We start from the raw sequence: 27,953 nt of genomic DNA on the forward strand, positions 1-27,953 counted from the left end.
TGTATTCATTTGTGCCTGGAGTGCAAACGGCTTACAGATGTGCTTTAGATTCTTGAAAGTGCTTTTTTTGGTCTTGCATGCCTTTTTTTGTGCTGATAGAATCTGTTGGTTTATCTAATTAGTTTTTTTTTTTATATGTGCCAGACAGTAAATGCTGTATTCACTCTGTAACCTCATCAAACCTGCCTGTTTTAACATCAATTGTGTTTTATTCATAGTTGACCATTCACAAAAAGTCGTACATTTATATTTGTTTAAGATTGAAAATATTAGGGCCTTTCCTTTTTGGTTCCTTGATAATTGAGCCCATTTCCAACGTAAAAGGTTAAATCCAGCAACTACAACAAAAAACTGAAAAGGAAAAAATCTTGACATTCTGCAAAACATATCAACTCCTCTCAAACTATGTCAGTTGGGAGGGGTGAGAATACGTCAGCTTCACTGATCCACAAGAGACCCAGTGCCTTTGATTTTGCCCAGGCAGGGGGGCCTACGTCTCTGGTCTGACTCCATGGTTCCAGATACAGGCTCTTTAGACAGGCGTTCTATGGTAGTGAGGTGAAAATGGCTGCTCACAGTGAGAGGAGGATATGGGCCTGAGGGATCGTACACTTCTACCCTTGATCCTTATCTCATCCAAACTATGACTACTGGTCAACTGTTACTGACCTATGACCACACAGGACAGTTTACAATGGATGGAGCTTGCTCCAGATATTTGCTGTTGGACTGCGCATTAGGAGAGAACTACTATTGTATAGATTTACTGTATCACTAAACTAACAAAGATTGAAGTATAACTGGACTGGGATATTTGCCAATAGCAACACTGTACTATCACTTTCATTGTTGTCACGATCATTTCCTTTTGTTGTATGATATTCACTGATTTGCTGTATGTTTGCTTTATTCAGTATGATTTGTAATATTTTCCTGATCTATTTTAAGTGCCATTTGACAGTCTAGTGAGTTGTGGCCCGCTGTAGCACGCTCTAATGCAAGCACACGCATTTGGCAGTGGATTTATGGGGAAACCTTTTAGTTGAAAACTCCCCAGATGTAACCAAGATGTAAATATAGACAAAATGGGAAGAAAGGATATTTATTTACTGTCTCCTTAAATATTTGTTTTGTTATTTTTGGATGAGTTTTATTTCAGCCCAAAAAAACATTGATTTCTCTTTTTCCTCGTTTTGGATAATGTATTGTATTCATATACAGGTAGCTGCCACAATAATGTTAACACTTCAGTAAATGAGGGATACAAAGTATGTTAAAAAGTAGGTGGTTCTACAAAGGTGTGGTTCTTGAATTAATTAAAATTAAGCAATGAACATCCCACCATGCTTAGGGTCATGTATAAAAATGCTGGGCAGGCCCTTGTTTTGGCTAGCATGGCTGTGCCCCTATCCACAGGGCACGAGTGGTCACCTGAATGGTTTTGATGAGCATGAAACAATGTAAACCATATACCATGGCCGTCTGTCACCAGATCTCAACTCAAATGAACACTTGTGGGAGATTCTGGAGCGGTGCCTGAGACAGCGTTTTCCACCGTCAACAAAACACCAAATGATGGAATTTCTCGTGAAAGAATAGTGTTGCATCACTCCCATAGAGTTCCAGACACTTCTACAGTGTTTTCAGAAAGTATTCACACCCCTGATTTTTTTTCAAATGTTTTTGTGTTACAGCCAGAGTTTAAAATTGATTAAATTGAGATTTTCTTGACACTGGCCTACACACAATACCCCCATAATGTTAGAAATTTTTACAAATTAATTTAAAATGAAAAGCAAATGTCTTGTGTCAAGTATTTATGGCAAGCCTAAATAAGTTCAGGAGTAATAATGTGCGTAACAAGTCTCACAAGTTGCATGGACTCTGTGTGCAATAATAGTGTTTAACGTGATTTTTGAATGACTACCTCATCTCTGTACCCCACACAATTATCTGCAAGGTCCCCCAGTTGAGCAGGGAATTTCCAACAAAGATTCAGCCACAAATACTAGGGAGGTTTTCCAATTCTTCACAAAGATGGACACCTTTTGAGCATGGTGAAGTAATTAACTCACCATCAGGCCAATGGTGACTTTAAAACAGTTAGGAAATTGAGGATGGATCAACAACATTGTAGTTACTCCACAATACTAACCTAATTGACAGTGAAAAGAAGGAAGCCTGTACAGATTAAAAAATAATTCTGCAAAAAATGTGACAAAGCAATTCACTTTTTGTCCTGAATACAACGTGTTATGTTTGGGGCAAATCCAACATAACACATTACTGAGTACCACTCATCTAATTTTCAAGCATAGGGGTGGCTGCATCATGTTATGGGTATGCTTGTAATCGTTAAGGACGGGGAGTTTTTCAGGATAAAAAGGAACGGAATGGCGCTAAGCACAGGCAAAATCCTATCATATGTTTGTTGTGTAGTAAATATTTCAGCTTTTATTTAAAAACATTTTTTTCCTGTAAAGCACATTGTGTTGCATTCCATGTCTGAAATGTGCTGTGTATAAATAAAGCTTGATATGATTTGATTAGAGGAAAACCTGGTTCAGTCTGCTTTCCCCCAGACACTGGGAGATAAATTCACATTTCAGTAAGACAATAAACCTAAACACAGGCCAAATCTTCACTGGAGTTGCTTACCAAGAAGACAGTGAATGTTCCTGAATGGCTGAGTTAGTGTTGACTTACATCTATGGCAAGATCTGAAAATGGTTGACTAGCAATGATCAACAACCAATTTGACAGAGCTTGAAGGATTTTTTAAAAGCATAATGGACATATGTTGCACAATCCAGGTGTGCAAAGCTCTTAGAGACTTACCCAGAAAGACTCATCTGTAATCGCTGCCGAAGGTTATTCTGTGTTGACTCAGGGGGTTGAAAACTTATCTAATCAAGATATATTTGTTTTATTTTTGTAAACAACTTTTTATTTTTACAAATGTTAGATTTTTTTCTTACGCTTTGACAAAGTATTTTGTGTAGATTGTTAACAAAACATGACAAATCCATTCTAATCCCACTTTGTAACAACAAATTGTAGAGAAAGCCAAGGGGTGTGAATACTTTCTGAAGGCACTGTATGCCAAGGTGCATTGAAGCTGTTCTGGCTCGTGGTGGCCCAACGCCCTATTAAGACACTATGTTAATGTTTCCTTTATTTTGGCAGTTACCTGTATATACATACTGTATATCTCAAGTGACTTTCTTTTTGTGTGTTGTTTCAAGTTACCTCTCAGCTAGTATATTATATCTTCTTAAATTGGCAAGAGCTAACCAATAAGTGTAGGGTGATTTGTATTGTGTATTTTACATAAAAGATGAGGAAAACTGGGAAACTTTTATATTTATAAAGGCATATATTAACATTTAGTTTGTCGTAATGATGAAAATATAGGAACTATTAAAGACACGTAGTTTGGTTTTCTGAATATTTCAGACTTGAGCTCAGGCTAGCTTAGTGTTGTTTTCTTAAAATTTGTGGCTTGTCTTTTAAATTAATAAACTTTTTCTTGTTGAAAATAATTGTCATGGCTGTTGTATCTCAATTAAGTTGTCATAGAGAGTGGACACACCGAGAAGATGAACGGATAAAAGCAGTGGGCGTATTAGTGATCACCTGCTGTATGGCGAACGGTGGCGATTCAACATGTAGAATTGTCGGGAAATTAACGGCACATTTTCTGGTGAGAGGCAATAGGACAGCCACCCGTTGCTTAGAGGAAATATCTACTCAAACCATCTTTTGGTCTTTTTTTCCCATTATTCCACAGTCCCAAAATGTTTTGCATGTCAGCAGTCAAGTTTTCAAGATATATGATACTTAATGTGACACTTGTGGTGTGTTCAAAACAACTGGGAGCTCTGAGAAATAAGAGGTTAAATAATGACGTCAGTGAGCTTCAGGTCGGAAAGTGAGTTCTAGAAAGAGGTCAGTGTTCCCAAGTTGGATGACTTAACTATTTTTCCCAGTCGGAGCTTGAGTTCCCAGTTGTTTTTGTTAGCTTCTTGAAAATCCTATATGTTTTGCATGTCAGGTTATGTCTTACCAGTGGACTAATATAAAAATACCAAAAGATAATCTGAGTATGCGACCAACGTCCAAAAAATCTTGCTCTGTGGGGAGTGATGCAGCTATGTGATAAAACCAAGCAAAGGAATAAAAACACCAAACAGAAATAATACACATTCAATATAATACATTTTATTTCCATTAATAGGTATTAAGGTAAAGAATGAGCACTGCTTCCTTAGCCTACATATAACTTTCTTTAAAACATGATAGATGGTCATAATTAGGTAGCAAAATGAGTATAAAATTGTTATTTATAATTGTAAACTGACAAGTAATCCAGACCCACATGATTGCTAATATTCTCAAATCCATAATTGGGGACCAAATGCAGAATCTGGTCTTAAAAACATGACTGCTATGACCATTTACACCTTTCATATGGGTCCATTTGGTATCAATATAGCTTCAGACTTTCCTCCAATATCTCTAAGGAATGTCATCACAAGTCCAGGGCGGGACGATAACAGTATCGCAATACTCGTTAGCGTCATGGCAAGGAAACAAAACTCAAAGCAGATTTAACTTCTTTAGGAAAACAGCCCTATGGTTGAACACAAACATGTTGTCATCCAGAGTTCAATTTATTTTTTCTCTCCAAGCTATAGCAAAATATTTTCCATACAGCAGGTTTTTAAAAGGATCAAAGAGTTTGGTTTGCTTCATGTTTTCATTTTTGCCATAGAAAAAAATATTGCGATATTGGTATCATCACAGCCCTTAAGTCAATTCTTCCAAGTCATGTTTACAGAACTTATAGTGGTGGAGATAAAAATGGACCGAAACTGAAATGTACAACCGCCATCTGTCTAGACATTGAGGCATCTGAAATATTAATTTAAGTCAGTGATGTGAACACCATCTTCCAAAAGCTCTGGCCTGGATCACACTCATTGCTACAAAAGCTGAATATTCTGAGACACACATACCTACTTTCAAATATAAATGTGGAAACCTACCTCACACTGCATACCGAAATACATTTTCTAAACAATCAACATACTGAAAACAAGCACATGAAAAGCAAACCAATAAAGTGCTAATTTAAGCTAATGTCATTTAAAAAACATAGCAAACTCAAAAATACAGTATATAAACTGACATGAATAGGAAGGTATGAAAATAGATATTTATGAATAGAAAAAACAGAATGAAAAGCATCCATGAGTCGTGACTGTGTATCCTGATTGAGGCGAGTAGAAAACGGATTCATGAGCTGGTATCTTCAGAGCGGGAACTCTGGCTGGCTGTGATGCCAGCGGGTAGAAAATATAAATCAGATATATTCCTCTGCTCTCATCCCATTCAGCACAGCAGATAGCGGGATGATAGTTAAGATGGACTAGCCTACGGGGCATGGGCAGTCCATCAGTCAGTTCAAGGGATGGCTGGCTATGGACAGTTCGTGAACGTGTTGCCGCTCTATAACTCAGTCCAGAGGCTGGGGGTCAGCGATAGGCATGGTGTGCAGCACCTCATCCAGTAGCTGCAGGGCTCGGTGGAGATGGATCTCAATCCAGCACGGTGTCTCCTTGATGCTCTGCCGGGGGTAGTCAGGCCCCCAGCCCTTCACAAAGCTCATTCTCAGTATACACAGCCTGCGCAGGTCGTCCACTCCTATACCCGCAGCCGCAGACATACCTGGAGGAAGGGGGTTAAAAACACTCAGTGGTTAAAGGTTGTAGTTTAGTGCTACATATCAGACAGAATGAATCACTCAGTTATTCACTACCTACTCGGGGGAATAAAGAGTTTCATATCTGAGACAGTACATACACTTCCCCATTTCTGTGAGGTCCTGAGATGCTCTGAGACAAGACAAATGGATATATTGCTGGGCAGACAGGTTAAAGGATGAATATTATGTAGAGACTCACTAATTGCGGGGGCGATGCCTCCCACAGAGCCCGGCCCGGGGATGTTTCCAGCCACTGCTGCTGCCTGTGCTGCGGCTGCCGCCTGGGCTGTGGCTGCCTGCTGCTGCATCTGCCTGTGGCACTGACGCAGGTCAAACACCTGCACATCACAAGGGGGAAAGGCAGGGTTAGGGCCTACACACAATAGGGTAGAAGGGATAGGGGTTCAACGAGGGATGGGCACCTGAAATAATTTCACTATTCGAAACATATGAAATATTTTCCAGATATCCAGATTGTCAAAATTAGGGCTGTGCCGAGTACTCAGACAAAACAAGTATGGTAACGGATATGGAGAATGTTACAAATACGATTATGACGTGAGTATTTTTGGTAATTATGTGTTCAGAAAAAAGTAATTTTCAGCTGCCAGCACATCTCTTTCACTCAGTGTGAAGCGCTGTGCACTCTAAACAATTATTGGCTAGTTCTACGCTACGGTCACAAGACACAGGCCTCCTAATTGTCCCTAGAATTTCTAAGCAAACAGCTGGAGGCAGGGCTTTCTCCTATAGAGCTCCATTTTCATGTCTGCCTACCCATGCGAGAGACGCAGACTCGGTCTCAACCTTTAAGTCTTTACTGAAGACTCATCTCTTCAGTAGGTCATATGATTGAGTGTAGTCTGGCCCAGGAGTGTGAAGGTGAACGGAAAGGCTCTGTTGCAACGAACCGCCCTTGCTGTCTCTGCCTCTCCGGTTCCCCTCGCTCCACTGGGATTCTCTGCCTCTAACCCTATTACAGGGGCTGAGTCACTGGCTTGCTGGTGCTCTTCCATGCCGTCCCTAGGAGGGGTGCGTCACTTGAGTGGGTTGAGTCACTGACGTGATATTCCTGTCTGGGTTGGCGCCCCCCCTTGGGTTGTGCCGTGGCGGAGATCTTTGTGGGCTATACTCGGCCTTGTCTCAGGATGGTAAGTTGGTGGTTGAAGATATCCCTCTAGTGGTATGGGGGCTGTGCTTTGGCAAAGTGGGTGGGGATATATCCTGCCTGTTTGGCCCTGTCTGGGGGTATCATCGGATGGGGCCACAGTGTCTCCTGGCCCCTCCTGTCTCAGCCTCCAGTATTTATGCTGCAGTAGTTTATGTGTCGGGGGGCTAGGGTCAGTCTGTTATATCTGGAGTACTTCTCCTGTCTTATCCGGTGTCCTCTGTGAATTTAAGTATGCTCTCTCTAATTCTCTCTTTCTCTCGGAGGACCTGAGCCCTAGGACCATGCCTCAGGACTACCTGGCACGTTGACTCCTTGCTGTCCCCAGTCCACCTGGCCGTGCTGCTGCTCCAGTTTCAACTGTTCTGCCTGCGGCTATGGAACCCTGACCTGTTCTACTTGTCCCGACCTGCTGTTTTCAACTCTCTAGAGACAGCAGGAGCGGTTGACATGCATATTATGAATATTAGCTCTCTGTGTACATCCAAGGGCCAGCCGTGCTGCCCTGTTCTGCACCGATTGCAATTTTCCTAAGTCCTTTTTTGTGGCACCTGACCACAGGAGTGAACAGTAGTCAAGGTGCAACAAAACTAGGGCCTGTAGGACCTGCCTTGCTGATAGTGTTGTTAAGAAGGCAGAGCATCGCTTTATTATAGACAGACTTCTCCACATCTTAGCTACTACTGCATCAATATGTTTTGACCATGACAGTTTACAATCTAGGGTTACTCCAAGCAGTTTAGTCATCTCAACTTGCTCAATTTCCACATTATTTATTACAAGGTTTAGTTGAGGTTCAGGGTTTAGTGAGTGTTTTGTTCCAAATACAATGCTTTTAGTTTTAGAAATATTTAGGGCTAACTTATTCCTTGCCACCCACTCTGAAACTAACTGCAGCTCGTTGTTGAGTGTTGCAGTCATTTCAGTCGCTGTAGTAGCTGATGTGTGTAGCGTTGAGTCATCCCTATACATAGAAACTCTGGCTTTACTCAAAGTCAGTGGCATGTCGTTAGTAACAATTGAAAAATCAAGGGGCCTAAACAGTTACCCTAGGGAATTCCTGATTCTAACTGGACTATATTTGAGAGGCTGGAAGTAACACCCTCTGTGTGCTGCTACTTGTCTAACTCTTTATCCACATTATAGCAGGGGGTGTAAAGCCATAACACATTCGTTTTTCCAGCAGCAAACTATGATCAATAATGTCAAAAGCTGCACTAATGTCAAAAGCTGACAATTTCTTCACCTCTTCCACACTGACTTTACGGAATTCAAAAGTACAATTCTTGTCTTTCATCAGCATTTGTTGGTGACATGTCATCCCTAAGTTTGCTTATCTTGCCAATGAAAAAGTCATTTAAGTAGTTTGCAATATCAGTGGGCTTTGTAATGAATGAGCCGAGTTGGCTTTTCCCCCAAAAAATATATTTTAAGGTGCCCCAAAGCTTTTTACTATTTTCTTTATATAATTTCTTTGTTTCATAGTGTAGTTTATTTTTCTTTTCATTTAATTTAGTCACATGGTTTCTTAATTTGCAGTACATTTGCCAATCAGTTGGGCTGCCAGACTTAATTGCCATACCTTTTGCCTCATCCCTCTCAACCATACAATTTTTCCATTCCTCATCTAAGCTTTACAGGAATATGGTTCTGAATATAGCCCGCAACAGCGCCCCCGTTGGCATAACCATGTATTGCTACCACTGTATCAAAGGTATTATCTAAGTTAGTTTCAGAGAGTCAGAATATGAATGTCATCTGTTACAAGCAAGTTATTGACTTCATGGACCTTGTTTCTTAGGCTACATACATTAATATGGGCTATTTTTAGCACTTTTCTGGGTTGTTTGTTTTTAATGCTTTACTGGGAAGCTAATCAGAGGTAGACTTACTCATGTTATTTACATTGGAGCTGATAGTACAGGGTGAGCTGCATAAAGTGGTCTTCCTACTATTGCACACCGCCTCAGTGCTAACAGTGTAACTCTGGTTTATAGGCTCATGATTACTGCTTACAATAGCTGTAGGATAAACAGATGTATTTGGTGCAATTAGGGGTACATAAATTAAATTACTTACACTGTGTTTGCCAATGCCCATAAGATCATGTACATTTGATGCAGCATTATGACGACTCATTGTCACAATGGTAGGGATTAACTGAGCAGGTCTTGGATCATTTACCAGTCATTGTTTCAACGCAGCCTTGAGTCCAGGAGCAAAGATAATTTGGATGGACTCCGTCATTCCTGTGGAGTATCTTCTGCTTCCAGAAGGTGTCAAAGTTATCAATAAAAGTGACTCAAGCAGAGCTACAGTAGTCTTTTAGCCAGATGTGTAATGCCAGCAGTCTGCTGAATCTTTCACACCCGCGGCCCAACGATGGTACCGGACCTGAAATTATTGGCCGTTTTTTTGGAGTCTTTTAATGCTAAAATCAGTTCTTTAAAATCAATTTTCAAATGTTCCGAGCTAGCCCTCCTGATGTCGTTTGACCCCACATGGACTACAACAATGTCAGCTCCCGGCATCTGTGGTAGAACAGTCAGAAGCAGCCTTGTTATGTCCTGTACTCGTGCTCCTGGGTAGCACAGGGTTTTTGCCTTGGGGACCGAGGGACCGAGATGTTTCTCACCATAGAGCTGCCTATGATGACAGCTGGTGATGTTGAATGGGTCAGTCTCTCAGGCAGCCTCGAGGTCTAGTGAGGCTGGGAGCTCCGAGGATCTGAACCTGAAGGTAGAAGCCACCGGATCTTGATTGGGCAGCCACCAAGGACGAAGGCACTAGAACCTCTGGCTCCAGGGCGGCAAAGCGGTTTCTGGTCTGTGTCAGTTCCGGGCTCAACATCTCCATGGAGACCCCCGTTGCCAGAGGATGCTTTCTTTGACTTCCACGGCGAGTGATATACCTCCATGGCTGGTTGGGTCGAGAACAGCTCTGTTCTCCAGGGAAGGGGGAGACCCCTTCTGGCATGGAACCCTGCCTAGCACCGGCCAGTCGGCTGTGGAGAGCCGACATGGCAGTGAAACTTCCACCAGACCAGAGCGGCGTCCAGCTACTGGGGTGGAAGAAAAATAAAAAGTAGGTGGGCGTGGGTTCCCCAGTAGTTTATGTAGGTTTGCTTCTTGCTTGCTAAGAGTAGCTACTTCGCTCCTGTAGTCCTCCGCAAACAAGCAGTTGCTGTCGTTATGTCGTGATCCAAGCCCATGCTTGCTTGCTATTATTTATTCTCGCTTAGGCATGTTCACCGAGCGACAGATTATTAGAAAATAAAAATAAATGTAGATAGTTTATTTTGATCGCACAAATGTGGCATAAGTGTTGGGAGAGAAAAGCTTTGCTCCTCTTCAAAGTGAAACAATATATGGGACAAGCGAATTAGCCTACCTTCATCTAAATCTGTCTGGAATAAATGCAGGGAGTAGTAGCCAGCCATGCTATTTATTAGCCTATTTTGTTGATAATTTAATAGGACCAATTAAGTAAATCATGTGCATTTTGATCTGTCGGTGTCGTTTGCTAGGCTTGGGCAGTATACCGTCTATCAGGGTATTTGGAAAAAGCCACGTGATGGGTTTTCAATACCTTCAAAACTATTTAAGTTTCTCTATGAATTTGAATATTTGTAGCTACTTTTTAAAGTTAATACCTGCATTCAACTTGTGCAATATGTAAGGAGATAAAGCAGATTGCGTTCTTCATTTCACCTGTCACATTATGAAGCTTAACATAGTTCTCCAGAACAGTTGAGCCAGACACCTGTTTGTTTGTAATTAGCACAACGGGAGAAAGCGGAAGCTGGTGAGTCCATAGCGTTCTGTCTATCGGCGACACTAAAATCATGTTTGCCATCAGATATATTTCAACGGCTTTCTGCCAGAAGTCAAAGGGCTCTGGATGAGTAATTTTTTCCCTGTGCTTCCTACTAGCATTTTCTTTTTCCTCTGCGCCGCGTACAGATGCTGCTCTTTCTTCAGAAAAGCATGCATCACAACTTTGTTCACTTGCACAATTTCTCTCGTTCACTTTTGCTTGTAAATGTCCACACATTCGGTAGCTACTAGCTATGCTTGTATAACTTTGAGCTGGATGACTGTCTTTGCAAATAGTTTGTTCGTTTTCGCGTGTTAGCATTTAGCTATGTGATTTCGCTATTAGTTTGTGCTAATTTTGATAGCATTCTGGTAATAGAGGACTTGCGTTTTTAAAGCCCCCTTGTGTGCTATGCCGGTAATACCGTAAATCCTGGCATGAGATGATATGACAATCTGGATACCGCCCAAGCCTAACGTTTACCTTCGAACAATGTGTGTGAATGAGTGAACGAACACAACGATGCGCTCTGAGTGATAGAGCAGTAATGCGCACTTGAGGTACAGTACCAGTCAAAAGTTTGGATACACCTACTCATTCAAGGGTTTTTCTTTATTTTTACTATTTTCTACATTGTGGAATAAAAGTGAAAACACCAAAACTATGAAATAACACATATGGAATCATGTAGTAACCCAAAAAATTGTTATACAAATCAAAATATATTTTATATTTGAGATTCTTCAAAGTAGCCACCCTTTGCCTTGACAGCTTTTGCACACTCTTGGCATTCTCTCAAATAGCTTCACCTGAAATGCTTTTCCAACAGACTTGAAGGAGTTCCCACATATGCCAGTCATCTGGTGCAGCACTCAATCACTCTCTTTATTGGTCAAATAGCCCTTACACAGCCTGGGAGTGTGTTGGGTCATTGTCCTGTTGAAAAACAAATTATAGTCACCCTGCGCAAACCAGATGGGATGGCGTATCGCTGCAGAATGCTGTGGTAGCCATACTGGTTAAGTGTGCCTTGAAATCTAAATAAATCACTGACAGGGTCACCAGCAAAGCACCCCCACACCACCTCCTCCCTGCTTCACGGTGGGAACCACACATGCGGAGATCATCCGTTCATCTACTCTGCGTCTCAAAAGGACACAGCTGTTGGAACCAAAAATCGCAAATTTGGACTCATCAGACCAAAGGACAGATTTCCACCGGTCTAATGTCCATTGCTTGTGTTTCTTGGCCCAAGCAAGTCTCTTCTTCTTATCGGTGTCCTTTAGTAGTGTTTCTTTGCAGCAATTCTGATTTACGCAGTCTCCTCTGAACAGTTGATGTTTAGATGTGTCTGTTACAATTTCTGAGTCTGGTAACTTCATTAGTTATCCTCTGCAGCCGAGGTAACTCTGGGTCTTCCTTTCCTGTGGCGGTCCTCATGAGAGCCAGTTTCATCATAGCGCTTGATGGTTTTTGCAAGTGCACTTGAAGAAACTTTCAAAAATCTTAATTTTCCGTATTGACTGACCTTCATGTCTTAAAGTAATGATGGACTGTCATTTCAATTTGCTTATTTGAGCTATTCTTGCCATAATATGGACTTGGTCTTTTACCAAATAGGGCTACCTTCTGTATACCACCCCTACCTTGTCACAACACAACTGATTGGTTCAAACGCATAAAGAAATTAACCACAATTAATCCACAAATTAACTTTTAACAAGGCACATCTGTTAATTGAAATGCTTTCTAGGTGACTACCTCATGAAGCTAGTTGAGAGAATGCCAAGAGCGTGCAAAGGGTGGCTACTTTGAAGAAACTCACATGTTTTTATTTGTTTAACACTTTTTTGGTTACTACATGATTCCATATGTGTTATTTCATTGTTATGTCTTCACTATTATTCCACAATGTAGAACATAGTAAAAATAAAGAAAAACCCTTGAATGATTAGGTGTGTCCAAACTTTTGACTGGTATCGTATATGCTTTACCAGCATTTAAAACACACGTACGGGTTATCCAATCACAAGTAAATCCGATGAGTATCAAGTGTGATAAAAACGGATATGATTACGAGTATGACAAGATCAGCACCCCCTAGCCGAAATATATTTTCACTTGTTTTTTAACCTGAGCACTTATTGCTGCAGGAGGGCGAGATGGTGGCTCTCGGCTGCTGCTTCAGTGGGCGGGGGAGGGGCCGCTGTGTGTGAGACGGGGGAGCAGGGCAAGCAGAGAGTGAGAGACTTGTAGCTGCCATTGGTTATTTATCATCCCATCTGATAGTGCTGGTCTTGACTGCACAGTAGACAAGCTAGCCAGCTAGCTACTACATTTTGCTGTGCTTTCTTTCTCCCTGTCCTAGTCTACAAATAAACACCCACAGCCTACCTGTTGGCCTAATCCCTCTCATTTAGCTCACTTTTAATTGAGTCATTTTAATTCCATCTTGCAGTGATTAAAGATCTCTCACTTCACTTGCTACACATTGAGCCTCTGACTGTAGTGCAGCTTTGATTGGCCGACCAAAACAACAAGCGACACACTTGAAACACGGGTGTATGTAAGTTACCGGGCATGCATGTCATAAAAATTACATTAAAAGGTTTGTTTTATTAAATTCAAGGCCCAGTGCAGTCAAAAACATGTTTTCCAGCGCTCTATAAATATTTCCACACTATGAGGTTGGAATAACACTGTGAAAATTATGATAATGCCCTTTTAGTGTAAGAGCACTTTGAAAAGACCGCCTGAAATCTCAATCTGTTTTGGTGGGATGGAGTTCTGGACTACTCACTCAGACCACTCCCAGGCAGTCTTAGCAAAAATCTTACTTGAGAATTTGCTCTTTGCTAAGAAGCTATTTGTTTATTTTTTGTTTATTTTGATTTGAAACAAATCACAGTAAGTTACTTAAATTGTTACCCAGAAATGATTTGATAGAGATAAAAACAGCTGCATTTGACCTTTAAGAATTTAAAAGGCTGTGGCAGCGAATAGGGAGTTTTCAACCCGCCCTGCCGGAAACCACTTTCTCAAAGCTACGGATCACGTTCTGTGCATTTGTTATTTTACGCAACAAAAAAATCTACGTAGCTGTGCTCACTTCCCCTCCCTCCATGTTTCTCTCTTTACTCTCTACCTCTTCTGAACCATGATGATGTAGCCTACTGTATGTCTCTGCCTCATATTTCTGAACGGCTGAAATAAAAACCCTGTAGCGATTTGAACAAGCATTCAAGGCCATTATGGAGGCTACAAGCTTCTCTGTCTGTTGTAACGGATATTGCAGTTGCACATGCAGGACACAGTCCCTATACATTGCATTAGAGAAAAAACAATCTGCATTTTGTGTGATGTAGGCTAATCTTTATAATTGCTGTCATATTGTAGCCATTAGCCAGAGTTGTTGAAAAACAACACTACTACTTTGACTGCCTGCCTCCTGCTCAGCCAATGTTGGCAATGGTAATGAAAAAAATGAACATTCAATCGCTAATTACTGTGTGTGTGTTGCTTATGTGTGATATGCTACCTAGATAGTTGTATGTAACTCCCCACTTGAGTTTTGCATTGGGGTAAAAAACTATCTGCGAGTTTGTGCAAACATGTCTTGTGTACAACATGTAAATAAATAGCTGCATTTATTAAATAGCTGCAACTCCTGCTGAGAAAACAACATGAAATCGCGCTTATGCTCAACAGCCTAATGAGACATGGAATGCAGTAGTTGGAACATGTCGACCATGTCCTTTATTTACAACATGAAGTGTGTAGGCTACACCAGACAAAGGCTTTCATCGCCAATCAAAATGCAGCGGAGCACTGAGCTGCAGCTATAAAGCTGGCGTAAAAAAAATCCTGCACAAGCGCAGAAATCGCAATTTTTTTGCTACGACAAATCGAGTTTCCAGAAAATCTGTAAACAATGGCAAATTGATCATTTAGTTTAGACCAAGCCTTTTCATTGTTGAAATAGACCAATCTTTTTTTCTCTAAAAATGTATACTTACAGTGCATTCGGAAAGTATTCAGACCCCTTGACTTTTCCCCACATTGTTACATTACAGCCTTATTCTAAATGTTCCTCATCAATCTACACACAATACCCCATATTGACAAAGTGAAAACAGGTTTAGATTTTTTGCACACTTAAAAAATACACAAAAAACTGAAATACCTTATTTTACAGAAGTATTCAGACCCTTTGCTATGAGACACGAAATTGAGCTCAGGTGCATCCTGTTTTCATTGATATGTTTCTACAACTTGGAGTCCACCTGTGGTAAATTCAATTGATTGGACATGATTTGGAAAGGCACACACCTGTCTATAAAAAGGTCCCACAGTTGACAGTGCATGTCAGAGCAAAAACCAAGCCACAAGGTCAAAGAAATTGTCTGTAGAGCGCCGAGACAGGATTGTGTCGAGGTACAGATCTGGGGAAGGGTACCAAAACATTTCTGCAGCATTGAAGGTGCCCAAGAACACAGTGACCTCTGTGGAGATTGGAGAACTTTCCAGAAGGACAACCATCTCTGCAGCCACTCCTCAGTAAAAGGCACATGACAGCCTGCTTGGAGTTTGCCAAAAGGAACCTGAAGGACTGTCAGACCTTGAGAAACAAAATTCTCTGGTCTGATGAAACCAAGATGGAACTCTTCGGCCTGAATGCCAAGTGTCACGCTTTGAAGAAACCTAGCACCATCCCTACGGTGAAGCATGGTGTGGCAGCATCATGCTGTGGGGGATGTTTTTCAGCTTCAAGGACTGGGAGACTAGTCAGGATCGAGGGAAAGATGAACAGAGCAAAGTAGAGAGATCCTTGATGAAAACCTGCTCCAGAGCGCTCAGGACCTCAGTCTGGGGCGAAGGTTCACATTCAACGCGACAACGACCCTAAGCACATGACCAAGACAATGCAGGAGTGGCTTCGGGACAAGTCTCTGAATGTCCTTGAGTGGTCCAGCCAGAGCCCAGACTTGAACCTGATCTAACATCTATGGAGAGTCCTGAAAATAGCTGTGCAGCGACACTCCCCATCCAACCTGACAGAGCTTGAGAGGATCTACAGAGAAGAATGGGAGAAACTCCCCAAATACAGGTGTACCATATCTAAGACTTTCTTCAACAAAGTACTGATCAAAGGGTATGAATAATTATGGAAATGTGATATGTTTACTTTTAATACATTTGCAAAAATTTCAAAACCTGTTTTTGCTTCATCATTATTGGATACTGTGTACCCATCCCTAGGTTCAACAGTCTAAAACTGTTGGATTTTAACCTGTTTTGAAACAATAAACCTTCCCAAGTAGTCAACTCTCAACTTTGTGACAACAATAAGAATATAAGTATAATAATATTATTATTAATAAATAATAATAAGTACAAAACCTCAATGGAATACATTAGAATAATACTGAAATAAAATCTGTCACCTTGATATAGGCGCTGGGGTAGATCTTGTGCACTGCGTCTCCAGGGGCCCGTCCTGCCTCCCTGTCCAAGTAATAACTCTGCACAAACACTGCATGATCGCTAAGGCAACGCACCCACACGTCACCTTCCCCTTTACACTCCAGCTGCACCCCTTTACCAATGTGAAGTCTAAAGCCAGGAAGGAAGGAAAGAATAAGACAGAGACAAACAGTAAAAAAAAAAAATTAAAAGCATTCCCATTTTGCTAGTGTATTTTTCCAAAACTATGGATGATGTTCTGCTTAGCCATTTCATTTAGCAAAGACATTAAATCATTCCTTGTTCTATACATCTTTCCTCTTTTCTATTTGATATGGTAGAGTACCTAGCTCTCTCGATGGCCTCTGTCCTGTGGACGTTGCTGAGCTGGCCCAGGCAGAAGCGGTCCCCTCCTGAGGGATCCACGTACCCGTCCACTGTCACCGTGGGGCAGCTGGCCGGAACCTTGAACGTCTCCCCCACCTGAACATCCATCTCAAAGTAGGCAATGGAGCACCAGTAGTCAGGGGCTGGAACAGAACAAGAACACCACATTCAATTCACATGGTGTCTGTACTATTTCACAACACATACCGGATCAAATGGGGACACATACCGTACATACAGAACTAACTCTCTGAGTAACGTTTCACATAGACTCACCCGGGTGATTTGAGATGGGGGGCTGGAATGCAATCTCATTGTTGACCATCCCTGGAAGAGAATGTCATGTAATTAAGACAACGGTGCTGTTTGGTGTAGTTTGTACTGCTCAGCTCAAAGGAGTACAAATGAATGTCGAATGACATAACATTGACTATTTGACATTATATGTGCACATTTACATCCTTTCTGGGAAACAGCTCTTTCCTTTTACAAGAACTCAATTTTTGCATTAGTTCAACGTTAGCTTGTTGCTTTGAGGGATATAGAATTTGTAAGGCTCAGATGTTGGCAGCACCCTTAGATATATGCCCAGAGAGGGGGGATAACACAGCCACTCACAGTAGTGTGGGGTGTGGGGCATTGGTTGGTGGTGCTGCAGGTGCCCATTCTGGTGGTGAGGCACTGAGGGGGTGAAGTTCCCATTTCTCGGCCAGCCTGAGGCGGCATCTGAAAGCAGAACATTCACCAGTTGCATCAGACCATAAGCACAGATAGAAAATACCATGGGCTAAAAATAACTCAATCACACAACACATACCTAATCAACTATAACAACGGACTATGGTCACAGGACTGAGAGGAATTCTATAACTGACGAAGGAGGAATTAACCCCCTAGAGAGGCAATGTGGTAATGCTGAAAAGCTTTTTGAGAAAACATCCAGATTCTGAGAAGTAAATGGGGTTACGGTGAAAAGCAACAGGGAAGGAAATTGTGGGCTGGCGGAAGTACAGAGTGTACAAAACATTAGGAACACCTACCTAACATTGAGTTGCACCCCCCCTTTTGCTCTCAGAACAGCCTCAATTCGTCAGAGCATGGACTCTACAAGGTGTCGAAAGCATTCCACAGGGTTGCTGGCGCATGTTGACTTCAATGCATAGTTGTGTGAAGTTGGCTGGATGGCCTTTGGGTGGTGGACCCTTTTTGATACACACGGGGAACTGTTGAGCATGAAAACCCCAGCAGTGTTGCAGTTCTTGACACACTCAAACCGGTGCGCCTGGCACCTACTACCACACCCCGTGCAAAGGCACTTAAATATTTGATCTTGCCCATTCAGCCTCTGAATGGCACACATACACAATCCATGTCTCAAGGCTTAAATCCTTCTTTAACCGGTCGCCTCCCCTTCATCTACACTGATTGATTTAACAGGCGACATCAACAAGGGATCATAGCTTTCACCTGGTCAGTCTATTATTATTTTGTATTTTGTTATTCAACTAGGTAAGTCAGTTAAGAACCAATTCTTATTTACAATGACGGCCAAACCTGGACAACGCTGGGCCAATTGTGTGCCGCCCTATCACGGCCGGATGTGATACAGCCTGAATTCGAACCAGGGACTGTAATGACGTCTCTTGCACTGAGATGCAGTACCTTAGACCGCTGCGCCACTCGGGAGCAAATGTCATGGAAAGAGTTCGTAATGTTTGTTACACTCAGCGTAGGTTTCCATTGTCATGGTCTATGGAGGGCAGATGAATGTGAGTGCTACCTGTAATGATTGTTTGAAAGTGCAGGTAATTTATGTGATTGTTAGTGACATAGGCAGTGTGAGTGCTAAGCTGTTATTTTTAGGCTGTTGGATGCAGGTGCCCACTCACTTTAATGGTGTTTGACAGGGCTGGGGTCAATTCCATTTAAATTCGGTAAATTCAAGAAGCAAATGGAATTAACCCCAAACTTGGTATTGTATGAAATGTGGAGGGCCAAGTGTGGGTGCTTACTGTGATGGTATGTGCCACTCTGTGCCAGGGGGAAGCCGCTCTGCCCCTGTGAAGGCCCTGGGCCTGGCCTTGAGGATAGCTGCCGCAGCCCTTCAGTGCTATGGCTCCCTGACAGAAGGCTAGTGGACTGGGCTACAGAGGCAGGAGCAGGATGGGCCAGAGTGAGTGGGTAGGAAAAACATACACACACCCAGACACTCCACAATACAGAGACACACAAACAAAAGTGATTAGGAATGACACCTCAGAAAAAGGAAAAAGCTTCTCAGCATGACCCTGACTGGGGTATGAGGGAGCCACTGTATCCTGTATTTATGTCAGGAGCGTATTCACCACAAAATGAAGTGTTACATTTAAGGGGAGTAATGAACTGCAAGACAGGGGAGGGTTAAACACAATACAGTATCTCACTTGAGGCTCCAGCAGCGAGGTTGGAGAAGGCAGAGGTAGAGGCTGAGCTGCTGCCCTCAGGGGGAGGGAGCAGAGCCGAGCTGCTGAACAACTCCTGGGGACCCCCTGGTCTGGAGGGCTGGTGCTGGATGGTCTGGTGGTGGCCATCCGCACCAGAGTGAGATGGCTGGTTCTCAAATTCATACTCATCTTTGACCATGAGTGTGCCTGGCAGGGCAGGGAGGGTGAGAGGGTCAACGTTTTGGGGAACTTCACTTGAATCCTCTGTTGTGAACTGCAAATTACTAGTACAGGGCAAGACCCTTCCTTACCTGAGCTTGAAAGAGTCAGTCCTGAAAGGTCTGTGAAGAGAAGTAGAGGGACACAAATAAGATCCAACTTAAAATTGAGAGGGGTTAAACAACAGTACAGTGATCCCTCGCCACTTCGCGGTTCACTTATCGCGGATTCGCTATTTCGCGGATTTTCATAATGCATTTTTTATTTTTTTTTGGTGCATTGTGCTCTGCATTCTGATTCGCTAAAAACTCACTCCCGCTTCTTGTATCAAAACATGCTACGAATTGTGCTATCATTTTGTCGTCTCGTGCAGTTATGTGTACGTACATAAAACAGCTTGGCAAATTTACATTAAGTTGGCCAGGAAGGAAGGAAGGACTAACGCTTGGTCGCTTAGCAACCATGGTGCGAATGGCCACTGAACTTAAGCGAGTAGCTGAGGAATGGGACCCTTTGATGAGCCGTTCATTACAGTTCTCCAACGTAATCGATGGTGGCATGTCGGTGTACAAGGATCTTTTTGCAAAGAAGAAAAAAGAGCGACAACAGCTGCCTATCACTATGCTCTTCTCCCGAACAAACACACCTGCACCGCGGGCTTCAGAAGAAGAGAACACTGCAGAGCGCAGTCAGGATGCAGCGGCCCAGTCTGAAGAGCAGTGAAACGGCCTACACGTGAGTCACTGTATTTGTATACATGTAATAGTTGCTAATTGTAAAAAAAAAAGAAGTTTTCTATTTCGCGGATTTCACTTATCGCGGGTCATTTTCGGAACGTAACCCCCGCGATAAACGAGGGATTACTGTATTCAAGAGAAAGGAGAAAACAAATCCCACTCACCAATCCCTGGTGATACCACCCTCTCGTAGTGGTATGGGTTAACACACACATTGTCAGCTTTGAGGTCAAAGGCAAACTGGCAGTATTTCACATGCTTCAGTTCATTCTTGTGCAGGTCAGGCCACCGCCACAATCTGGCATAGATCACATGGGGGAAGCCTTTACGCCCTGCGACCTGAGAGCAGAGAAGACGTGTTATGAACTAAGCACAGCAGTCATCTGAGAAAATAGTTCAGCCCGTAATGTGAGTGTAATATCTTATATCCATCAGCAAGTTGGTATTCATTAAGCACCAATGGGACTGAAACAGGGAGGGACTACCTGAACTTGTCCAATAAACACTTTTTTTGGTGCCCTAATATTAAATGACTCTGCTACCCCATTACCTGCAGCCGTCCATCCAAGGTGCGCTGTATGGTGACACACTTGCTGGGGTGAGCTCCGTTGGTGGTGATGGCTGTGATGAGAGAATCTAGCTCATCTTTCTTCTCCTTCAGTTTCTTGACGAGGCTCTCGATGGCTCGCTTGGCGAAGGTCTCGCTCTCTCCACCCTGTCTGTGGCACATCAGGCTGTGCACGATACTCAAGCAAGCGTCGTTGCTTGTGGGGGTGTTTGTGATCGACATCTTGCTCACCGTTCTACAGCCTCTATTACTTGAAGTTCAATCTTATGTTTAATTCTCACTCTAGGAATGAGTCAAACAATCTCAGAAGCCTTTTGCTAGGGCGAGAAAGAATGGCATGTGTCCTGTTCACTCTACATAAGGACAGTCTGCAGTAGGGGAGACAGAAAAGATTGTTAGTTGTACTAGCTTGCTACTATTTCTGTGATTTCACATCAATGCAGAAATGCATTGCCTGACAGCAAATTAATGATGCCGACAAAACGTTAGCTAGCTACTTTTCTACAAAACCTTAAGTTTTATTACTTAGCTACAAAAACAAATTAACGTTGCATACAACGCGTCAAATCGTGTCTAAGAGACTACCAAATGCCTATCAGTAGTAAGCTAACTTAGTTGACATTTTGGGGCGACAGGTCGCTTAGTGGTTAGAGCGTTGGGCCAGTAACCGAAAGGTTGCTGGATCGAATCCCCGAGCTGACAAGGTAAAACGCTGTCGTTCTGCCCCTGAACAAGGCAGTTAACCCACTGTTTCCCGGTAAATAAAGAATTTGTTCTTAACTGGCTTGCCTAGTTAAATAAATAAAGGCTACATTTTTTTTTATTACATCTTGACACATTTCCTAACAGCTAGCTAAGTAGGCTACGTTAGTCGTTTACAAATCCAAGGATGATGTGCCCCGTGTGGTTAAATTGTAATAGTCAGTGGAAACTACATACAAGCAACAAATAGGTTATAGCTATCTATTTATCGGACTTAAAAATACACACATTTCTTACCTGGGTCTCCAGTGTTTAGTACAGCCGATTAGCACATAGCTAGTTACTTTAGCGATAGCTAAAGCTTGCTAACGGTAACGTTAGTCGTCAACAAAACCAATGTTTTCTGAATCGAATTTCGAGCCAATACTCAATTATCTTATGGTTATGAGATATTATGCGACTGTATTTTACGTTTTTCAATTGTGCCAGTGACTGAACAAAACCAACATGTTTGCAATATACTCGTAAACAATGCTATAGCGCCAGCTACAAAAATAAACTCTGCAACGCCCTCGCGACTCCAGTGAGTGCATCGCTCCAGCAATGCCTGTCATGTCATGTCAGCAGCAGGGGGCGCATGTTTTGTGAGCGCTTTGCTCGAGCTCAGAGGCCAGGCTGGTCGGCTAAAAGTTGGCCCTAGGGCTGATAAGATCAGTTGTGGTTTCTTATCGTTTGTATGTGTTCATTCGATTTTCCATTCATAACAGACAAATGTAATTTAAAATGTTAAACCTGTCTACAAACTCATTTAGAAGTGTTTAGTCCTGTGAGGTCTGTTAAAAACAAAGAAATTCCGGCATCAGTTCTGCTCCTAGTTGTGTATAGCCTAGAAATGTATATTTTTCCCTTTTTTACCAGGTAAATTGACTCAGAACACATTCTCATTTACAGCAACAACCTAGGGAATAGTTACAGGGGGGAGGAGGAGGAGGAGGATGAATGAGCCAATTGGAAGCTAGGAGTTTTTAGGTGGCCATGATGGTTTAAGGGTGAGATTGGGAATTTTGCCAGGACACCAGGGTTAACACCCCTACAATAAGTGCCGTTGGATCTTTAGTGACCACAGAGAGTCAGGACACCCATTTAACATCCATCCAAAGCAGCCTACACAGGGCAATGTCCCCAATCACTGACCTGGGGCATTGGGATCTTTTTATTTATCAGAGAAAAGAGTGGCTTTCCCATTTTCTTACTGGCTTTCCCATCCAGGACCAACCCTGCTTAGCTTCAGAGGCAAGCCAGCAGTGGGATACAGGGTGGTATATCATTTGTTTTAAGTCAAGGAAATGTACCATAGGTCTATGTGCATATCCAACACTCTGGAGATTTGATCTGGAATTTAATTCAACAACACCATATGCCAACCATGTCTTCATGCTGCAAAACAGTTTATTTTTCCTGAAGATAATTAATTGCCACAGGATTAAATGTCAAATGAAATTGACAAAATAAATAACCATCATAATTCATAAAGTGAGTACTCTGAAATAATATCTGAAACAGCCCCATAGGTAAGTACAGTATAGTTGTGATTCACAAATGCATGGCAGTGAAGTGCAAATCTGGACTCAGTCATTCAGCGTTATTCCATAGAGGTTGTCTCTCCTTCAGTTCACTGACAACAGAAACTGGGTAATGATGTGACATGTGTTTTTCCATCTGTCCTGTAGACAAAGCCATGATTAGGTCTGCCGAGTGGTCATGTCAGACAAGGGAGGTGGGAGGCAGTGGTGGGTAGAGAGAGAACGTCCAATACAGAGAGGCTGGCTGGGGGGTGGATTGTCCATAGAGATTGTTGGTGTTGGGGCCCAGGAATCTGACAGCACCCTCTCCCAACTGCTCACCACTTGGAATGGCGTCTCATCCTGAGTGATGGTCTACAAGTCTCCAGGCCCTGACACCTCTTTATCACCATCACATTGAGGTGGGGAGGGGGAGAAAGCGGCTCGCGTGGCATGTGGCTTTAGAAGGAAGTGTGATTGTGGGGTGGGAGGGAGTGTGAGTCAGACTGGGGCAAATAGATTACCCCACAAATAAGTGGATAGAATGGATTTGAAACAACCATTTGGTTCTATGGACATGGACAGTATTATGTATTCAGGAAAAATAACATTTAGCAAACAAACTTACTCTATGGCTCTGTGCATCATCTGTACCTTTCTGCTTCTGTTTTCTACAATTGGAGAGGTTTGATGTATTGCAGAGACAAACGTGATCTGCAATAAAGAAAAGTAATCACACTTTTGTATTGTTTTTCTTTGCTTTCACATTCTCTTCTCTGACTTAACTCTTGAAAGGTTGTCCATATAGCAAGTTCATTGTTCAGTGCCCTTTTTGCACAATGCCACTCTATTCAAAGCAATATTAATTTCAGGTTCACTTCTGCTGTAGTGCACTTGTATTCTTGGCTTGTCTGCATGCCTTTAATGGAGAACCTCAAACAAAGTGTAATCTCTAACACATTTCACTAGGCTATGTCTAGTCAATCATGGAAGCACACAGGGTTGGGGAGTAACTGATTGCGTATAATCGATTACATGTAATCTGATTACAAAGAAATGGTAACCGTAATCAGTTACGTTACCAGCGAACATATTGTAATCTGATTACAGATACTTTGAAAAACTAGATCACTTCTTGGATTACTTTTAAATTCAGAAAGGGTGTTTGCGGATTATTATATATTTTTTACAATACAGTATGCTGTCATTGAAAATAAGAATTTGTTGACTTGCCTAGTTAAATAAAAAAAGACACCTTTCTGTTTTCTCAATGATATTCAATTCAGAATTGGAAAAAGACGCAAGTTTAAGTTTGTTCCACCTGAGTGAGTCTGACCTCAAGTCAGAGACCTCTGATGACACACCAAATGTGTTTGATGGATAATCTTTGTCTTCTTCTAATGCCACTTAAGGGGAAAGTAATAAAAGAGTAATCAGATTACGTTACTGAGTTTGGGTAATCTAGACATTACATTACTGACTGCAATTTTGGACAGGTTGATAGTAACTTTAACGTATTACATTTAGAAAGAAACCTACCCAACCCTGAAAGCACTCACATTTGTAATAAACTTCAAACACAATTTATTCTGCTCTGCTTTAGAATACGCCTCTTTGTCTTTGCATGTAGGATATATACGAGTTATCTGTTATAGTTTTTCTTTCATTTATAATATACACCGAGTGTGCAAAACATTATGAACACCTGCTCTCTCCATGACATAGACTGACCAGCTGAATCCAGGTGAAAGCTATGATCCCTTATTGATCACACTTATTAAATCCACTTCAATCAGTGTAGATGAAGGGGAGGAGACAGGTTAATGAAGGATTTTTAAGCCTTGAGACAATTGAGACGTGGATCGTGTATGTGTGCCATTCAGAGGCTGAATGGGCAACAAAATATTTAAGTGTCTTCTATGGTAGTAGATGCCAGGCGCATTGGTTTGTGTGAAGAACTGCAACGCTGCTGGGTTTTTCACATTCAACAGTTTCCCGTGTGTATCAAGAATGGTCCACCACCCAAAGGACATCCAGCCAACTCGACACAACTGTGGGAAGTATTGGAGTCAACATGGGCGAGCATCCCTGTGGAACGCTTTCGACCCCTTGTAAAGTCCATGCGCTGACGAATTGAAGCTGGATAGGTAACATTTTGTGTGTGTGTGTGTGGAAGGGGTGTTCTTAACGTTTTGTACACTCATTGTATAATGATATATTATAACAATAATATATGCCATTTAGCAGACACGATTTAAGAGTCATGCGTGCATACATTTTACATATGGGTGGACACGGGAATCAAACCCACAATACTGACCTGGTAAGCGCCATACTCTACCAACTAAGCCATACAGGACCAACCATTTAAACCAAGAGCTACTTAAACCAATAAAGTTTTGTGCATATCTGACGGTACATACCAATATCGCCAAAATGAAAGTCAAATGTATGATCACAAACTACAAAGAACAGCATGATATTCACATTTCACTTTTTTTTTCTTTTGTTTTAAATAATTATATTGCTGGCATTCTAAAATAGCATTTATATAATATCAATATAATAAGAAATGTACTTTTACAAATGGCAAATGTACATAATTGAATGCACATACAGGCAGGACCCTCTTGCTCTGTCATCTTCCTATTTACGCCTCCACTGTTTATCTTTGTCATACAATGTAGTTGATGCTGCAAAATATAGATATAGAAATTATTCATGGCCTTAATATGGTTTACTGTATGCATTCTGTTTACACTATACTGTATGTCTGCTAATAGCTCACAAAGCAAGTATCCTTAATGATTGCAGAAATGTATTATTTTCAAATAGGCACTTTTGATCTGATTTTCTTCTTGATAGTGAAATTGATGACCACTCAGTCTACGTTAATCCACAGTCTCTATACCTCTCTCCTGAACCTACAGTCAGTTCTATGACTATCTACAGCCGCATTCTGACACCACCATGCCCTCGTACTTGTGCATGTAGGTGACCACTCCTCCGTCCTCGACGTAAAGGAGTGAGATGGGCTCTAGCTTGGTGGGAACACAGCAGGCTGGTGACGCCTTCTGTGGAATCTTACTGCTCAGCCGACTCTGGACAATGGCGTGCTTGGTAGGCGAGACCTCAGAGGTCATAGGGTAGTTGCATACACCATTGCACTCATAGGCTTCATAGCCCAGGGGCTGTATGACCCAGGTATCCCAGCCAATGTCCTTAAACTCCACATAGAGTGGGGTCTTCTTACAGGGGTCACCCTTGGTGTTGCGGCGGATTCGGGGAGGCGTGTCGTGAATGAGGTTGGAGTGCAGTTGCATGAGAGTCTCCTCGTCCAGCTCCTCTCCATCAGTGTTCCTAGCATCGCTCACAGCCTGGTACCCCCAATTCGCCTGTGGACTCGGCTCCAGGTCAGCCGGCAGGTCATTCTCATGTTCTGTAAACTGGTTGAGCTCCCGCTTGTCCTCCTCACGATGGTCTCTGTTCTGATCATCTGAGAACACAATCACCACTGGCATGTGTTTACCATCTGAGCCCATGTCAACATCCACATCAACCAACTCTTTCCTTCCATCCTCTTCTCTGACCTGGGGGGTCTTCCCACCATCAGAACCCAGACTTGCAATGTGGACCTCCAGTCGGTGGGTGGAGCTCTCTGCCTTCCACCAAAGGTTGACCTGATGGGTCAGGTCGAAGGTAATCCAGGCATCGTCTTTACCGTAGAATTGCCGAGTTGCCAGCTCTTCCATTTCCTCCATTTTGTCTGTCTCCTGCTCATTCCTTCTTCCGTCCCTCCCCTCTTCTTTCCTCCTGTGCCCCGCCTCGTGGATCTTGTAGATGGTCACCTTGCGGTCAAGGCCGGCATAGCATCTGCGATCCCTCTGAACCAGGGTGTAGAGGCGGAGCTCGGCGGTGAGGATGTGCTCGTGGTGGGGGATGGAGAGGTTGAACAGCAGGGGGTGTGTCCTCACGCCCCTGACCGTCACACTGTAGAAGGAGGAATCTGGAATTAAAATATCAATGAAGGTCTGAATTGGGTTTAGACTCAAATTGGATTTAATCAATTTTATATTAAATAATGCATCAATAATAAGGCTTTTAATTTAGCTCTTTTTTATATGGTTAGAATGAATTGCAATCATATCATGTAATTTGACTTCAAGAAGAGGAAATAAGTAACAGTTATACCAATTACAATTTAATAAAAGTTTCTTTAAGGGCAAATATCATATTTAATTTTTGTCAAAATTTAAGGCAAACTCCATAACACTTTGAATTATTTAAAGTTAATCTCAGTTATCCAAACAAAGAGTGATTTACAGTTAGTCAAATCTTAAGTTCTCTAAAAGAACAGCTGAGTATCAGTGTACATTTTTAATATACTTTTTAAGTTGTATTGGTCAATAGATTGTATAGTGCTATTGTTCTCAAGTTAATTTGAGTTGCTTTATAATGTTAGCTAAATAAACAATTAATCATACCCAAAGATAAGTTTTTTCAAAATGATGAAAAGAAACATTTAAAAAACAATGTCTTCAGACAAATATAAGTACATGTTGTACCTTCATTCTTGAAACTACGCACTATGTTGGCAGAGGGCATGGCCGTGCGATCGTTGGAAAAGCGGTTGTACAGTTCCAGCATGTATTCTGGTGGCTCTTTACGGGCCGCACGGGGCCTTGGCCGGGGGCCCAGCTCTGTGAGGTTCAACGTGGACAGAAACTGACCCTGAAAGTCCTGCATGTCCAGGTCTTCATTCTGCTCCAACATGGAGGTATCCACCAGACTTCTAGCCCCAGGGCCCCTTCGAAACTCCTCAGGTGACATGATGGGACTGCCCTGGCTCGAACCAGGCAGCAGCAGAGGCAGGAGGCTCAGAGAGTAGATGTAGCCCAGTATGGAGAACACTGGAGTAACCATGACTGCCTGAGTCAAAGTCAAGTTCAGGTCCAAAGGATGAGTATCAAGTATGGAAATAGAATAGGATCCTCAGCAGAGGATACCTGCGGAACAGTTCCACCCTATCCAACGGCAGTTTGTCTCGGGGCTGACAGGGTGGTGTGGGGGTCGAGGGAAAACAGCTTTGTCCTTGTTGATCTTGTGATTGGGTGCAGAGGGCAGGGCGGGATGTGTTGTCC

The 27,953-nt window shown here is 42.3% G+C and overlaps 2 protein-coding genes across 4 annotated transcripts; both read right to left on the bottom strand.

Annotated features, from left to right (window-relative positions):
* Nucleotides 1–4,201: 4,201 nt before the first annotated feature.
* Nucleotides 4,202–21,864, bottom strand: LOC139536608 (mothers against decapentaplegic homolog 4-like). Of its 2 annotated transcripts, XM_071337271.1 has the most exons (12): nt 21,548–21,864; nt 20,531–20,916; nt 20,145–20,319; nt 19,336–19,365; nt 19,025–19,231; nt 18,614–18,745; nt 17,220–17,327; nt 16,878–16,928; nt 16,561–16,744; nt 16,196–16,364; nt 5,967–6,105; nt 4,202–5,730 (listed from the first exon to the last, which is right to left on the bottom strand). In XM_071337271.1, exons 2-12 carry the CDS (start codon nt 20,768–20,770, stop codon nt 5,519–5,521), a joined length of 1,647 nt encoding a protein of 548 aa, XP_071193372.1. In that variant the 5' UTR covers nt 20,771–20,916; nt 21,548–21,864; the 3' UTR covers nt 4,202–5,518. The 2 variants fall into 2 exon arrangements, with proteins under 2 accessions (XP_071193372.1, XP_071193377.1); XM_071337276.1 differs by lacking the exon at nt 18,614–18,745.
* An 817-nt stretch (nt 21,865–22,681) lies between these two features.
* LOC139536628 (bone morphogenetic protein 10-like) lies at nt 22,682–27,877 on the bottom strand. Of its 2 annotated transcripts, XM_071337279.1 has the most exons (3): nt 27,378–27,863; nt 25,795–26,818; nt 22,682–23,526 (listed from the first exon to the last, which is right to left on the bottom strand). In XM_071337279.1, the coding sequence occupies exons 1-3, from the start codon at nt 27,733–27,735 to the stop codon at nt 23,484–23,486; spliced, it is 1,425 nt and encodes a 474-aa protein (XP_071193380.1). In that variant the 5' UTR covers nt 27,736–27,863; the 3' UTR covers nt 22,682–23,483. The 2 variants fall into 2 exon arrangements, with proteins under 2 accessions (XP_071193380.1, XP_071193381.1); XM_071337280.1 differs by lacking the exon at nt 22,682–23,526 and having other exon boundaries at nt 25,295–26,818; nt 27,378–27,877.
* Nucleotides 27,878–27,953: the final 76 nt, after the last annotated feature.

The sequence above is a fragment of the Salvelinus alpinus genome, chromosome 1 (genome assembly GCF_045679555.1).
Source record: "Salvelinus alpinus chromosome 1, SLU_Salpinus.1, whole genome shotgun sequence".
NCBI lineage: Eukaryota > Metazoa > Chordata > Actinopteri > Salmoniformes > Salmonidae > Salvelinus > Salvelinus alpinus.

Bases quoted from the DNA above. Each gene is read 5' to 3' on its own strand.
- LOC139536628 (XM_071337279.1), bottom strand. From the start codon at position 27,735: ATGGTTACTCCAGTGTTCTCCATACTGGGCTACATCTACTCTCTGAGC. The intron at 26,819-27,377 runs GTACAACATGTA...TTTTAATTCCAG, and splicing joins GCGTAGTTTCAAGAATGAAG to ATTCCTCCTTCTACAGTGTG. The intron at 23,527-25,794 runs GTACGAGGGCAT...TCTTTATTGCAG, and splicing joins GTGGTCACCTACATGCACAA to ATCACGTTTGTCTCTGCAAT.
- LOC139536608 (XM_071337271.1), bottom strand. From the start codon at position 20,770: ATGTCGATCACAAACACCCCCACAAGCAACGACGCTTGCTTGAGTATC. The intron at 17,328-18,613 runs GTAAGCACCCAC...TTCTGCTTTCAG, and splicing joins GAGTGGCACATACCATCACA to ATGCCGCCTCAGGCTGGCCG. The intron at 16,365-16,560 runs GTACTCTACCAT...TCCTGGCTTTAG, and splicing joins GAGGCCATCGAGAGAGCTAG to ACTTCACATTGGTAAAGGGG.